Source organism: Hypanus sabinus (assembly GCF_030144855.1).
Source record: "Hypanus sabinus isolate sHypSab1 chromosome 1 unlocalized genomic scaffold, sHypSab1.hap1 SUPER_1_unloc_1, whole genome shotgun sequence".
Lineage (NCBI taxonomy): Eukaryota > Metazoa > Chordata > Chondrichthyes > Myliobatiformes > Dasyatidae > Hypanus > Hypanus sabinus.
The window spans coordinates 173,241-189,884 of NW_026778903.1; the positions used below are offsets into that span (position 1 = coordinate 173,241).

The following is a 16,644-nucleotide window of genomic DNA, read 5'->3' on the forward strand; positions in this document are numbered from 1 at the left end:
ATATATATTAAGAAAGTGAGGTAGTATTCACGGGTTCCATGTCCATTTAGGAATCGGATGGCAGAGGGGAAGAAGCTGTTCCTGAGTGTGTGCCTTCAGGCTTCTGTACCTCCTACCTGATGGTAACAGTGAGAAAAGGGCATGCCCTGGGTGCTGGAGGTCATCAATAATGGACGCTGCCTTTCTGAGACACTGCTCCTTGGTCCTGGATGTCCTAGGTACTTTGCAGGCAAATACCCAAAATGGAGCTGACTAGATTTACAAGCCTCTGCAGCAGCACCGCACCTCCCACCAAGTACCAGACAGTGATGCAGCCTGTCAGAATGATCTCCACAGCACATCTATAGAAGTTTTTGTTGACATACCAAACCTCTTCAACCTCCTAATGAAGTATAGTCGCTTTCTTGCCTTCTTTATAACTGCATCTTTGTTAATAAATGTACATTCATTATACATTCTTGAGACTTCTTGGGCTTTGGACGGGCACTCTGGTCTCCTCCCACATTCCAAGCTGTTCGGGTCGGGGTTAGTGAGCTACGCAATGGGCGCTGGGAGCATGGCTACACTCAGGGACACTCCTCAGCACATCCCCGGACTGCATTGGTGTTGTCATGACGAAGGAACGCATCTCCCTGTATGTCTGGATGCACTTGTGAGAAATAAAGTTAATCTTTATCTTTGAATCTATGGACTTGGATCCCAGGATACCTGCACATCAACGCTGCTGTTTCCTGCCATTTACTGCATACGCTTGGCCTTCCAAAATACCTGCGATTGATCCATTTCCCACTGCATCCTGCAGCAATCTTCTACACTGGCCACAACTGTACCAATTTTTGTTTCATCTTCAGACTTACTAATCAGCCCAGTTACATTTTCAACAGACATCCCTGCACTGATGCCTGAAGAACACCACTAAGTCACAGAGCCCCCATGAGTATCACTCACACCCTCTGACCTTTATGCCCAAGTCAATTCTGATTCCAATCTACCAAGCTTCCATAGTTCTCACAAGTGTTTATCACTTAGAGCAGCCGATCGTGAGGGACCCTGTCAAAATCTTTACTGTAGTCCACATAGATGTCATCCATTGCTCTACCCTCAGGGTCCCTTCCTCAAAAACCTCAAGCAAGCATTTAAGACGTGACATCCCCCTGACAAAGCCATGTTCTTCAAGTTGCAAATGGCTTCTGATCCTAATTTATCATCCCCAGGCCTATAACCACAGCTGAGGGATAGGACCAATAAACACCCAATCCCAGGCCTGTAACCACAGCGACAGGATGTGGCCCTATAAATGCCCCTCCAGGCTTATAACTACAGTGACAGGGTGAGTACCAATGAATATCTAAACCCAGGATTGTAACCAGAGCAATAGGAAAAAGCGCATTGAACGCCCAGGGCAACACGTTGAGGCCTAGTGTACTCCCAACCCCAAACCTGCAACCACAACAGGTTAAGACCTCTTGAACCCATTCACTCCCCCCCCATCTAAATCTCTCTCCCTCCTCCTCACCCCCATCCCTAACCCCCAGCCCCTCAAACGCACCCCACTCACCGAGGTATGGCGAGACCTGCGGGCAGTAAGAGAGCTTGTCCCTGTTTCCATGCAACCTGGTGGCCAGGCTCTCGTTTCGGTGCAGGCCGAGGAGATGCGAGGCGTTGGGGGGAGCGCCTGGGCCAGAGGAAAGGCCTGCTCCTAGCAGCACACTGATGAAGTCCGTCACCCGCCACCTGTACTCCACCCCGTACAGCAGCATCACCATCAGCTGGACGCACAGAAAGAGGAAAAGGTAGCGGATCTTGGGAAGCATAGTCCAATCCCACAGAGGTCTCCGGAGGCAGTGCGCAACTCCCAGCAGGGGCTTCCCTTCAGCTGGCCATCCGCCCTTGCCTCCAGCTCAAAAATTGCAGGAATTTCTATGGCACCAAGTGTCAGATATTCCTTCAGAAGTTGTCCTTGGACTCATTCTGGTGTCCCACTCAGCCAGGAAGGCCAACCGCTGGAGCGTCCCATCGGCTGATAAGACAAGAGAAATCTGTTGAAGGTCCCTAGAATTTTTCTGGAAAACCCCCTGGCCCACCGTTAAGATTCCCAAACAGACCCCACCCCTTCACTTTCAGTCCCACTGGGATCCTGCTCCTTCCTATTCACTCCCACCACCTGCAATCCCAATGAGACACCCCTCCCACAATCCCATTCACTCCCTCTGTCAGGACCCCACGCCTTCCTATTCACTCCCACCACCTGCAATCCCAATGAGACACCCCTCCCACAATCCCATTCACTCCCTCTGTCAGGACCCCACGCCTTCCTATTCACTCCCACCACCTGCAATCCCAATGAGACACCCCTCCCACAATCCCATTCACTCCCTCTGTCAGGACCCCACGCCTTCCTATTCACTCCCACCACCTGCAATCCCAATGAGACACCCCTCCCACAATCCCATTCACTCCCTCTGTCAGGACCCCACGCCTTCCTATTCACTTCCCCCTGCTCCCTCAAGCCCCCGCACTCTGGAGGGAGTACAAAGCCACAGCAGGCGGAGTTGGATATGGATTGCAACTCCCACCAGCAACACCGAGGCTGCTGAGACACTGTGGTCGGGCGATGTCTGTGAAGACGGGTTGGGTTGGACGCTGGCCCTGTTCCTCCCTCCTCAGATGCTGCCATTCCCATCCTGTGTGTCCAGTATTTTGTGTCTTTCTTATATTTTCAGCCATTGTCAATTCTTTTTTTCAGAATTTCCTTTCACTGGGCCCCAATACACAGCCTCATATCTCTGCCCACACCCTCCCTCGATCACACCAATTTGACCAACAGATAACAATCAGTAAAGATACACAGCAATACCTCAGCCGTGTTTATCTAACAGTGGTTAGATTATCTAGTAGCTGTGCACTACTCTTCACCCTGTATGTCTGTGGCTGTGCGGCCAGCTTCTCTTCTCACCCTATTTACAGGGTTTCCGCATCTCAAATAATGAATCAGGGTACAGGAAGGAGATAGAGAGCTTTGTGAGATAGTGTCACAACAGCCTTCTTTATCAACATCAGCACAACAGCTGATCATTGACCGGGAAGGTGGGGGTGGGGGGGGGTGGCTGGGGAAGAAGAGAGATGCACATGCTCCCAACTACATCAACGGTGCTAAGGTCGAGAGGCCACAGCGCTCCAGGTTCTGAGAAATGAATATCAGCAACAGTCTGTCCAGGTCCAACCACATTGATGCCACGGCCATAAAGGCTCACAAATCTCTCATGGTCTTACCATGAGACCATGAGATATAGGAGCAGAAGTAGGCCATTTGGCCCATCGAGTCCACTCTGCCATTCAATCATGGGCTGATCCAATTCCTCCAGTCATCCCCGCTCCCCTGCTTTCACCCCATTCCCTATGATGCCCTGGCTAATCAAGAACCTCTCTATCTCTGCCTTAAATACACCCAATGACTTGGCCTCCACAGCCACTCATGGCAACAAATTCCACAGATTTACCACCCTCTGACTAAAGTAATCTCTCCACATCTCAGTTCCAAAAGGACGTCCTTCAATCCTGAAGTCGTGCCCTCTTGTCCTAGAATCTCCGACCATGGAAAATAACTTTGCCATATCTAATCTGTTCAGGCCTTTTAACATTTGGAATGTTTCTATGAGATTCCCCCTCATTCTCCTGAACTCCAGGGAATACAGCCCAGGAGCTGCCAGACATTCCTCGTACGGTAATCCTCTCATTCCTGGAATCATTCTCGTGAATCTGCTCTAAACCCTCTCCAATGTGAATATGTCAGTATATCCTTCCTAAAATAAGGAGCCCAAAACTGCACACAATACTCCGAGTGTGGTCTCACGAGTGCCTTACGATGTCAAAAGCCTCTCCTTCCTCAGGAAATTTGGCACGTCCCCAACAACCCAATGACCACCATCTGTCAAAGTATCCGAACTGCATCACGGCTTGGTTCAAGGAACACACTTTCCATGAGTGCGGGAAACCTTGGAGAACTGTGGGCACAGCTCTGCGCACACACCGAAGACAACAGCCTCCCCTCGACTGGTGCTGGATTATTGTTGTCACACACACCAAGATACACTTTTTCAAAATTGTCTTGCACGCGATTCATTCAGATCAAATTGCATGGTGCATTGAGCTTGAATAAGATAATACAAAATTTCAGAATGAAGTGTAAAAGCTACTGAGAAAGTACAGTCAAGTAAAATAAAAAGTGCAAAATCATAATGAGGTACACTGCAAGGACAAAGTCCATCTTATTATACAAGAGGTCCATTTAAAAGTCTGGTAACAGTGGGAGAGAAGATGTCCTTGAGCTTGGTGTATGTTCTTTCAAACTTTTGTGTCTTCCGCCCAATGGGAGAGTGTCCAGGGTTGGTGGGGTGTTTGATTATGCTGACTGGGAGGTGTAGAGAGTCTATGGAAGGGAGGCTGGATTTTGTGCTGTGCTGAGCTGCATCCACAACTCTCTGCAGTTTCTTGTGGTCATGGGTAGAGCAGATGCCGTGCCAAGCCGTGATGCATCCAGGGAGAACATTTTTCTCTGGAGCATCGATAAAAAATTGGTGAGGGTCAATGGGGACATGCCGAATTTCTTTAGCCTCCCGAGTAAGTAAACGCATTGATGAGCTTTCTTACATCGCACCAGTGTGGTTGGACCAGGACAGAATGCTGCTGATGCTCGCACCTGGGAACTCAACCCTCTCGACTCAACACTGTAGATGTAGACAGGGGTGTGTGTACTGTTCAACCCCTCCATCCTGAAGGCTCTTTTGTTGACCATTGCAGGAAAGGTTTGTCATGACACCATGTCACTCGCTTCTCCAACTCCTTCCTGTACTCCAAATCATGGCTATTTGAGATCACTGTGGACTGTCTACACCTCACACTGCCTCGGTTAAATAGCTGACATAATCAAATACCCCACCCACCCCAACATTCTCTCTTCTCGCTCCAGAAGATACAAAAGCCTGAAAGCATGTACTACCAGGGTCAAGGACAGCTTCTAAACTGCTTAACAGGACTATTAATTGGTTTCCTAGTATTACCAAATGGACTCCTGACCTCACGGTTTATTTCTCTATGATCTTGCCTTTATCGTTCATCTGCACTGCAGTTTCTCTGAAACAGCTACACATTGTTCTGCATTCTCTTATCATTTTACCTGCATCTACCTCTATGCCCTGTGAAATAATCAGTATGCAAGACAAGCTTTTTAATTGTATCTTGGCACATAAGACACTGGAGCTAATTCAGCCATGCAGCCTGCTCTGCCATTGAATCATGGCTAATTTATTCTCCCTCTCAACCTCATTCTCCTGCCTTCACCCTGAAACCTTTGACATTCTTACTATTCCAGGACCTATCAATCTCTTTTACAGTTTTAACCAGTGGCTTGGCCTCCACGGCCACCTGTACCCAGGTTTCCAGACGCACCACCCTGGGGCTAAAGAAATTCATTGTCTGCTCTGTTCAAAACAGACACCCTTGTTTTCTCAGGCTGAGCTCCCTGGACTGAGACTTCCCCCATTGCAGGAAACATCCACTCTTATCTTTCAATATTTGACAGGTTTTAACAAGATCCTCCCAGATGAACTCCAGAAAGTACAAACCCAGAACAATCAAACACGCCTCAGACATTAACCCTTTCATTGTTGCAAACATTCCTGTAAAACTACATTCCATAATACCAATCAAACCAAAACATTTAGCTTACTAATCTGAGCCAGCATTCAATCATTTGTCCCTGGTTACTGCTTGAGAGGTGGAGATAAGATCAACCACTCCCATCCTTAACCTGTGTGAATAGTTTAGAGCGGAGTTCCATAGATTTTGAACCAGTGACGGTGAACAAATAGTGATCATATTTGCCGCATGTGGCTTGGAGGGCAACTTTCAGTGGGAGGGGGTGATGTTCCCCCTGCTCATCCTGCTCTCATCCTTCCAAACAGTAGAGGTGGTGAATTTGTAAGGAGCTGCTTGAGGAGTCTTCATGAGTTTCTACAGTGCACCCTGCAGACAGTAAAATCTGTGACTGTTGTGTGTCAGTGTCGGAGTGAGTGAACTGTCGATGATGGGGAGCTGATCGGTGGAGTGAGTGAACTGTCGAGGATGGGGAGTTGATCGGTGGTGGAGTGAGTGAACTGTCGAGGATGGGGAGCCAATAGGTGGAGTGAGTGAACTGTCGAGGATGGGGAGTTGATCGGTGGTGGAGTGAGTGAACTGTCGAGGATGGGGAGCCAATAGGTGGAGTGAGTGAACTGTCGAGGATGGGGAGCCAATAGGTGGAGTGACTGAACTGTCGAGGATGGGGAGCCAATCGGTGGAGTGAGTGAACTGTCGAGGATGGGGAGTTGATCGGTGGAGTGAGTGAACTGTCGAGGATGGGGAGCTGATCGGTGGAGTGACTGAACTGTCGAGGATGGGGAGCTGATCGGTGGTGGAGTGAGTGAACTGTCGAGGATCGGGAGCTGATCGGTGGTGGAGTGACTGAACTGTCGAGGATGGGGAGCTGATCGGTGGAGTGAGTGAACTGTCGAGGATGGGGAGCTGATCGGTGGAGTGAGTGAACTGTCGAGGATGGGGAGCTGATCGGTGGTGGAGTGAGTGAACTGTCGAGGATGGGGAGCTGATCGGTGGTGGAGTGAGTGAACTGTCGAGGATGGGGAGCCGATAGGTGGAGTGAGTGAACTGTCGAGGATGGGGAGCTGATCGGTGGAGTGAGTGAAATGTCGAGGATGGGGAGCTGATCGGTGGTGGAGTGAGTGAACTGTCGAGGATGGGGAGCCGATAGGTGGAGTGAGTGAACTGTCGAGGATGGGGAGCTGATCGGTGGAGTGAGTGAAATGTCGAGGATGGGGAGCTGATCGGTGGTTGAGGGAGTGAACTGTCGAGGATGGGAGCCGATCGGTGGTGGAGTGAGTGAACTGTCGAGGATGGGGAGATGACCGGTGGAGTGAGTGAACTGTCGAGGATGGGGAGATGACCGGTGGAGTGAGTGAACTGTCGAGGATGGGGAGCTGATCGGTGGTGGAGTGAGTGAACTGTCGAGGAGGAGGAGCTGATCGATGGTGGAGTGAGTGAACTGTCGAGGATGGGGAGCTGATCAGTGGAGTGAGTGATCTCTTCGAGCATGGGGAGCAGAACGGTGGTGGAGTGAGTGAACTGTCGAGGAATGGGAGCTGATCGATGGTGGAGTGAGTGAACTGTCGAGGATGGGGAGCCGATCGGTGGTGGAGTGAACTGTCGAGGATGGGGAGCTGATCGATGGAGTGAGTAAGTGAACTGTCGAGGATGGGGAGCCGATCGATGGTGGAGTGAGTGAACTGTCGAGGATGGGGAGCTGATCGATGGTGGAGTGTGTGAACTGTCGAGGATGGGAGCTGATCAGTGATGGAGTGAGTGAACTGTCGAGGATGGGAGCTGATCAGTGGTGGAGTGAGTGAACTGTCGAGGATGGGAGCTGATCAGTGATGGAGTGAGTGAACTGTCGAGGAAGGGGAGCTGATCAGTGATGGAGTGAGTGAACTGTCGAGGATTGGGAGCTGATCGGTGGTGGAGTGAGTGAACTGTCGAAGATGGGGAGCTGATCGGTGATGGAGTGAGTGAATTGTCGAGGATGCGGAGCCGATCGGTGGAGTGAGAGAACTGTCGAGGATGGGGAGCTGATCGGTGATGGAGTGAGTGAATTGTCGAGGATGCGGAGCCGATCGGTGGAGTGAGTGAACTGTCGAGGATGGGGAGCTGATCCGTAATGGAGTGAGTGAATTGTCGAGGATGCGGAGCCGATCGGTGGAGTGAGTGAACTGTCGAGGATGGGGAGCTGATCGGTAATGGAGTGAGTGAATTGTCGAGGATGTGGAGCCGATCGGTGGAGTGAGTGAACTGTCGAGGATGGGGAGCTGATCGGTGGTGGAGTGAGTGAACTGTCGAGGATGGGGAGATGATCGGTGGAGTGAGTGAACTGTCGAGGATGGAGAGCCGATCGGTGCTGGAGTGTTAACTGGAGTGGTGGATAATTGTTTATTAGTGGTGGATAATTGTTTATTAGTGGTGGATAATTGTTTATTAGTGGTGGATAATTGTTTATAGTGGTGGATAATTGTTTATTAGTGGTGGATAATTGTTTATTAGTGGTGGATAATTGTTTATAGTGGTGGATAATTGTTTATTAGTGGTGGATAATTGTTTATCAGGATGGAGGCTGGTAACTAGTGGGGTGCCTCAGGGATCTGTTTTGGGCCCAATGTTGTTTGTAATATACATAAATGATCTGAATGATGGGGTGGTAAATTGGATTAGTAAGTATGCCGATGATACTAAGGTAGGAGGTGTTGTGGATAATGAGGTGGATTTTCAAAGCCTGCAGTGAGATTTATGCCGGTTAGAAGAATGGGCTGAACGTTGGCAGATGGAGTTTAATGCTGAGAAGTGTGAGGTTCTACATTTTGGCAGGAATAATCCAAATAGAACATATAGAGTAAATTGTAGGGCATTGAGGAATGCAGAGGAACAGAGAGATCTAGGAATAACTGTGCATAGTTCCCTGAAAGTGGAGTCTCATGTAGATAGGGTGGTGAAGAGGGCTTTTGGAACGCTGGCCTTTATAAATCAAAGCATTGAGTACAGAAGTTGGGATGTAATGCTAAAGTTGTACAAGGCATTGGTAAGGCCAAATTTGGAATATTGTGTGCAGTTCTGGCCACCGAATTATAGGAAAGATATCAATAAATTAGAGAGAGTGCAGAGACGATTTACTAGGATGTTACCTGGGTTTCAGCAATTAAGTTACAGAGAAAGGTTGAACAAGTTAGGTCTCTATTCATTGGAGCGTAGAAGGTTGAGGGGGGATTTGATCGAGGTATTTAAAATTTTGAGAGGGATAGATAGAGTTGACGTAAACAGGCTGTTTCCATTGAGAGTAGGGGAGATTCAAACTAGAGGACATGATTTGAGAGTTAGGGGGCAGAAGTTTAAGGGAAACACGAGGGGGTATTTCTTTACTCAGAGAGTGATAGCTGTGTGGAATGAGCTTCCTGTAGAAGTAGTAGAGGCCAGTTCAGTTGTGTCATTTAAGGTAAAATTGGATAGGTGTATGGACAGGAAAGGAGTGGAGGGTTATGGGCTGAGTGCGGGTAGGTGGGACGAGGTGAGATTAAGAGTTTGGCACGGACTAGGAGGGCCAAGATGGCCTGTTTCCATGCTGTGATTGTTATATGGTTATATGGATGGGCAGCTGATCGGTGGAGTGAGTGAACTGTTGAGGATGGGGAGCTGATCGGTGGAGTGAGTGAACTGTCGAGGATGGGGAGATGATCAGTGGTGGAGTGAGTTAACGGTCGAGGATGGGGAGCTGATCGGTGATGCTGTGAGTGAACTGTCGAGGATGGGGAGCTGATCGGTGATGGAGTGAGTGAACTGTTGAGGATGGGGAGCTGATCGGTGGTGGAGTGAGTGAACTGTCGAGGATGGGGAGCTGATCGGTGGTGGAGTGAGTGAACTGTCGAGGATGGGGAGCTGATCGGTGATGGAGTGAGTGAACTGTCGAGGATGGGGAGCTGATCGGTGATGGAGTGAGTGAACTGTCGAGGATGGGGAGCTGATCGGTGGAGTCAGTGAACTGTCGAGGATGGGGAGCTGATCGGTGGTGGAGTGAGTGAACTGTCGAGGATGGGGAGCTGATCGGTGGTGGAGTGAGTGAACTGTCGAGGATGGGGAGCCAATCGGTGGAGTGAGACAACTGTCGAGGATGGGGAGCTGATCGGTGGTGGAGTGAGTGAACTGTCGAGGATGGGGAGCTGATCGGTGGAGTGTGTGAACTGTCGAGGACGGGGAGATGATCGGTGGAGTGAGTGAACTGTCGAGGATGGGGAGCTGATCGGTGGAGTGTGTGAACTGTCGAGGACGGGGAGATGATCGGTGGAGTGAGTGAACTGTCGAGGATGGGGAGATGATCGGTGGAGTGAGTGAACTGTCGAGGATGGGGAGCCAATCGGTGGAGTGAGTGAACTGTCGAGGACGGGGAGATGATCGGTGGAGTGAGTGAACTGTCGAGGATGGGGAGATGATCGGTGGAGTGAGTGAACTGTCGAGGATGGGGAGCCAATCGGTGGAGTGAGTGAACTGTCGAGGACGGGGAGATGATCGGTGGAGTGAGTGAACTGTCGAGGATGGGGAGCTGATCGGTGGAGTGTGTGAACTGTCGAGGATGGGGAGCTGATCGGTGATGGAGTAAGTGAACTGTCGAGGATGGAGAGCCGATCGGTGCTGGAGTGTTAACTGGAGTGGTGGATAATTGTTTATTAGTGGTGGATAATTGTTTATTAGTGGTGGATAATTGTTTATTAGTGGTGGATAATTGTTTATTAGTGGTGGATAATTGTTTATAGTGGTGGATAATTGTTTATTAGTGGTGGATAATTGTTTATTAGTGGTGGATAATTGTTTATAGTGGTGGATAATTGTTTATTAGTGGTGGATAATTGTTTATCAGGATGGAGGCTGGTAACTAGTGGGGTGCCTCAGGGATCTGTTTTGGGCCCAATGTTGTTTGTAATATACATAAATGATCTGGATGATGGGGTGGTAAATTGGATTAGTAAGTATGCCGATGATACTAAGGTAGGAGGTGTTGTGGATAATGAGGTGGATTTTCAAAGCCTGCAGTGAGATTTATGCCGGTTAGAAGAATGGGCTGAACGTTGGCAGATGGAGTTTAATGCTGAGAAGTGTGAGGTTCTACATTTTGGCAGGAATAATCCAAATAGAACATACAGAGTAAATGGTAGGGCATTGAGGAATGCAGAGGAACAGAGAGATCTAGGAATAACAGTGCATACTTCCCTGAAGGTGGAGTCTCATGTAGATAGGGTGGTGAAGAGGGCTTTTGGAACGCTGGCCTTTATAAATCAAAGCATTGAGTACAGAAGTTGGGATGTAATGCTAAAGTTGTACAAGGCATTGGTAAGGCCAAATTTGGAATATTGTGTGCAGTTCTGGCCACCGAATTATAGGAAAGATATCAATAAATTAGAGAGAGTGCAGAGACGATTTACTAGGATGTTACCTGGGTTTCAGCAATTAAGTTACAGAGAAAGGTTGAACAAGTTAGGTCTCTATTCATTGGAGCGTAGAAGGTTGAGGGGGGATTTGATCGAGGTATTTAAAATTTTGAGAGGGATAGATAGAGTTGACGTAAACAGGCTGTTTCCATTGAGAGTAGGGGAGATTCAAACTAGAGGACATGATTTGAGAGTTAGGGGGCAGAAGTTTAAGGGAAACACGAGGGGGTATTTCTTTACTCAGAGAGTGATAGCTGTGTGGAATGAGCTTCCTGTAGAAGTAGTAGAGGCCAGTTCAGTTGTGTCATTTAAGGTAAAATTGGATAGGTGTATGGACAGGAAAGGAGTGGAGGGTTATGGGCTGAGTGCGGGTAGGTGGGACGAGGTGAGATTAAGAGTTTGGCACGGACTAGGAGGGCCAAGATGGCCTGTTTCCATGCTGTGATTGTTATATGGTTATATGGATGGGCAGCTGATCGGTGGAGTGAGTGAACTGTCGAGGATGGGGAGCTGATCGGTGGAGTGAGTGAACTGTCGAGGATGGGGAGCTGATCGGTGATGGAGTGAGTGAACTGTTGAGGATGGGGAGCTGATCGGTGGAGTCAGTGAACTGTCGAGGATGGGGAGCTGATCGGTGGTGGAGTGAGTGAACTGTCGAGGATGGGGAGCTGATCGGTGGTGGAGTGAGTGAACTGTCGAGGATGGGGAGCCAATCGGTGGAGTGAGACAACTGTCGAGGATGGGGAGCTGATCGGTGGTGGAGTGAGTGAACTGTCGAGGATGGGGAGCCGATCGGTGGAGTGAGAGAACTGTCGAGGATGGGGAGCTGATCGGTGGTGGAGTGAGTGAACTGTCGAGGATGGGGAGCTGATCGGTGGTGGAGTGAGTGAACTGTCGAGGATGGGGAGCCGATCGGTGGAGTGAGTGAACAGTCGAGGATGGGGAGCTGATCGGTGGTTGAGGGAGTGAACTGGCAAGGATGGGGAGCTGATCGGTGGTGGAGTGAGAGAACTGTCGAGGATGGGGAGCCGATCGGTGGAGTGAGAGAACTGTCGAGGATGGGGAGCTGATCGGTGGTGGAGTGAGTGAACTGTCGAGGATGGGGAGCCGATCGGTGGAGTGAGTGAACAGTCGAGGATGGGGAGCTGATCGGTGGTTGAGGGAGTGAACTGGCAAGGATGGGGAGCTGATCGGTGGTGGAGTGAGTGAACTGTCGAGGATGGGGAGCTGATTGGTGGAGTGAGTGAACTGTCGAGGATGGGGAGCTGATTGGTGGAGTGAGTGAACTGTCGAGGATGGGGAGCTGATCGGTGGAGTGAGTGAACTGTCGAGAATGGGGAGCCGATCGGTGGAGTGAGTGAACTGTCGAGGAAGGGGAGCTGATCGGTGGAGTGAGTGAACTGTCGAGGATGGGGAGCCGATTGGTTAAGTGTGTGAACAGTCGAGGATGGGGAGCCGATCAGTTGTGGAGTGAGTGAACTGTCGAAGATGGGGAGCTGATCGGTGGAGTGAGTGAACTGTCGAGGATGGGGAGCTGTTCGGTGGAGTGAGTGAACTGTCGAGGATGGGGAGCTGTTCGGTGGAGTGAGTGAACTGTCGAGGATGGGGAGCCGATTGGTTAAGTGTGTGAACAGTCGAGGATGGGGAGCTGATCGGTGGTTGAGGGAGTGAACTGTTGAGGATGGGGAGCTGATCGGTGGTGGAGTGAGTGAACTGTCGAGGAATGGGAGTTGATCGGTGGAGTGAGTGAACTGTCGATGATGGGGAGCTGATCGGTGGAGTGAGTGAACTGTCGAGGATGGGGAGCTGATCGGTGGAGTGAGTGAACTGTCGAGGATGGGGAGCCGATCGGTGGAGTGAGTGAACAGTCGAGGATGGGGAGCTGATCGGTGGTTGAGGGAGTGAACTGGCAAGGATGGGGAGCTGATCGGTGGTGGAGTGAGTGAACTGTCAAGGATGGGGAGCTGATTGGTGGAGTGAGTGAACTGTCGAGGAAGGGGAGCTGATCGGTGGAGTGAGAGAACTGTCGAGGATGGGGAGCTGATCGGTGGTGGAGTGAGTGAACTGTCGAGGATGGGGAGCTGATCGGTGGTGGAGTGAGTGAACTGTCGAGGATGGGGAGCTGATCGGTGGAGTGAGAGAACTGTCGAGGATGGGGAGCTGATCGGTGGTGGAGTGAGTGAACTGTCGAGGATGGGGAGCCGATTGGTGCAGTGAGTGAACTGGCAAGGATGGGGAGCTGATCGGTGGTGGAGTGAGTGAACTGTCAAGGATGGGGAGCTGATCGGTGGAGTGAGTGAACTGTCGAGGATGGGGAGCCGATTGGTTAAGTGTGTGAACAGTCGAGGATGGGGAGCTGATCGGTGGTTGAGGGAGTGAACTGTTGAGGATGGGGAGCTGATCGGTGGAGTGAGTGAACTGTCGAGGATGGGGAGCTGATCGGTGGAGTGAGTGAACTGTCGAGGATGGGGAGCCGATCGGTGGAGTGAGTGAACTGTCGAGGATGGGGAAATGATCGCATGTGGAGTGAGTGAACTGTCGAGGAATGGGGAGCCAATCGGTGGAGTGAGTGAACTGTCGAGGATGGGGAGCCAATCGGTGGAGTGAGTGAACTGTCGAGGATGGGGAGCCAATCGGTGGAGTGAGTGAACTGTCGAGGATGGGGAGCCAATCGGTGGAGTGAGTGAACTGTCGAGGAATGGGGAGCCAATCGGTGGAGTGAGTGAACTGTCGAGGATGGGGAGCTGATCGGTGATGGAGTGAGTGAACTGTCGAGGATGGGGAGGTGATCGGTGGAGTGAATGAACTGTCGAGGATGGGGAGCTGATCGGTGATGGAGTGAGTGAACTGTCGAGGATGGGGAGGTGATCGGTGGAGTGAGTGAACTGTCGAGGATGGGGAGCTGATCCGTGGAGTCAGTGAACTGTCGAGGATGGGGAGCTGATCGGTGATGGAGTGAGTGAACTGTCGAGGATGGGGAGGTGATCGGTGGAGTGAGTGAACTGTCGAGGATGGGGAGCTGATCGGTGATGGAGTGAGTGAACTGTCGAGGATGGGGAGCTGATCCGTGGAGTCAGTGAACTGTCGAGGATGGGGAGCTGATCGGTGATGGAGTGAGTGAACTGTCGAGGATGGGGAGGTGATCGGTGGAGTGAGTGAACTGTCGAGGATGGGGAGCTGATCCGTGGAGTCAGTGAACTGTCGAGGATGGGGAGCTGATCGGTGATGGAGTGAGTGAACTGTCGAGGATGGGGAGGTGATCGGTGGAGTGAGTGAACTGTCGAGGATGGGGAGCTGATCGGTGATGGAGTGAGTGAACTGTCGAGGATGGGGAGCTGATCGGTTGTGGAGTGAGTGAACTGTCGAGGATGGGGAGCTGATCGGTGGTGGAGTGAGTGAACTGTTGAGGATTGGGAGCTGATCGGTGATGGAGTGAGTGAACTGTCGAGGATGGGGAGCTGATTGGTGGAGTGAGTGAACTGTCGAGGATGGGAGCTGATCGGTGGAGTGAGTGAGTGAACTGTCGAGGATGGGAGCTGATCGGTGGAGTGAGTGAGTGAACTGTCGAGGATCGGGAGCTGATCGGTGATGGAGTGAGTGAACTGTCGAGGATGGGGAGCTGATCGGTGATGGAGTGAGTGAACTGTTGAGGAAGGGGAGCCGATCGGTGGTGGAGTGAGTGAACTGTCGAGGATTGGGAGATGATCAGTGATGGAGTGAGTGAACTGTTGAGGAAGGGGAGCCGATCGGTGGAGTGAGTGAACTGTCGAGGAAGGGGAGCTGATCGGTGGTGGAGTGAGTGAACTGTCGAGGATGGGGAGCTGATCGGTGATGGAGTGAGTGAACTGTCGAGGATGGGGAGCCGATCGGTGGAGTCAGTGAACTGTCGAGGATGGGGAGCTGATCGGTGGAGTGAGTGAACTGTCGAGGATGGGGAGCTGATCGGTGGTGGAGTGAGTGAACTGTCGAGGATGGGGAGCTGATCGGTGATGGAGTGAGTGAACTGTCGAGGATTGGGAGCTGATCGGTGGAGTGAGTGAACTGTCGAGGATGGGGAGCTGATCGGTGGTGGAGTGAGTGAACTGTCGAGGATGGGGAGCTGATCGGTGATGGAGTGAGTGAACTGTCGAGGATGGGGAGCTGATCGGTGGTGGAGTGAGTGAACTGTCGAGGATGGGGAGCTGATCGGTGGTGGAGTGAGTGAACTGTTGAGGATGGGGAGCTGATCGGTGGTGGAGTGAGTGAACTGTCGAGGATGGGGAGCTGAACGGTGGTGGAATGAGTGAACTGTCGAGGATGGGGAGCTGATCGGTGGAGTCAGTGAACTGTCGAGGATGGGGAGCCGATCGGTGGAGTGAGTGAACTGTTGAGGAAGGGGAGCCGATCGGTGGAGTGAGTGAACTGTCGAGGCTTGGGAGCTGATCGGTGGAGTGACTGAACTGTCGAAGATGGGGAGCTAATCGGTGGAGTGAGTGAGTGAACTGTCGAGGATGGGGAGCTGATCGGTGGTGTGACTGAACTGTCGAAGATGGGGAGCTGATCGGTGGAGTGAGTGAACTGTCGAAGATTGGGAGCTGATCGATGGAGTGAGTGAACTGTCGAGGATGGGGAGCTGATCGGTGGAGTGAGTGAACTGTCGAAGATTGGGAGCTGATCGGTGGAGTGAGTGAACTGTCGAGAATGTGGAGCCGATCGGTGGAGTGAGTGAGTGAACTGTCGAGGATGTGGAGCCGATCGGTGGAGTGAGTGAACTGTCGATGATGGGGAGCAGGTCGATGGAGTGAGTGAACTGTCGAGGATGGGGAGCTGATCGATGGAGTGAGTGAACTGTCGAGGATGGGAGCTGATCGGTGGAGTGAGTGAGTGAACTGTCGAGGATGGGGAGCTGATCGGTGGTGGAGTGAGTGAACTGTCGAGGATGGGGAGCTGATCGGTGATGGAGTGAGTGAACTGTTGAGGAAGGGGAGCCGATCGGTGGAGGAGTGAGTGAACTGTCGAGGATTGGGAGATGATCAGTGATGGAGTGAGTGAACTGTCGAGGAAGGGGAGTTGATCGGTGGAGTGAGTGAACTCTCGAGGATGGGGAGTTGATCGGTGGTGGAGTGAGTGAACTGTCGAGGATTGGGAGATGATCAGTGATGGAGTGAGTGAACTGTCGAGGAAGGGGAGCAGGTCGATGGAGTGAGTGAACTGTCGAGGATGGGGAGCTGATCGATGGAGTGAGTGAACTGTCGATGATGGGGAGTTGATCGGTGGAGTGTGTGAACTGTCGAGGATGGGGAGCTGATCGGTGGAGTGAGTGAACTGTCGAGGATCGGGAGCTGATCGGTGGTTGAGGGAGTGAACTGTCAAGGATGGGGAGCTGATCGGTGGTGGACTGAGTGAACTGTCGAGGATGGGGAGCTGATCGGTTAAGTGTGTGAACAGTCGACGATGGGGAGCTGATCGGTGGAGTGAGTGATCTATCAGGGATGGGGTGCCGATCAGTTGTGGAGTGAGTGAACTGTCGAGGATGGGGAGCTGATTGGTGGAGTGAGTGAACTGTCGAGGATGGGGAGCTGATCGGTGATGG

At 51.3% G+C, this 16,644-nt stretch overlaps 1 protein-coding gene across 1 annotated transcript in view; it reads right to left on the reverse strand.

The window, feature by feature from the left end:
* si:dkey-199f5.8 (beta-1,4-galactosyltransferase 3) overlaps nucleotides 1–16,644 on the reverse strand; it is an 88,771-nt gene that overhangs the window by 26,258 nt on the left and 45,869 nt on the right. Inside the window, exon 2 of the mRNA XM_059957371.1 lies at nucleotides 1,559–2,020. Coding sequence (XP_059813354.1) covers nucleotides 1,559–1,814 — 256 coding nt within the window. The 5' untranslated portion in view covers nucleotides 1,815–2,020. The remainder of the gene's footprint in view (nucleotides 1–1,558; nucleotides 2,021–16,644) is intronic.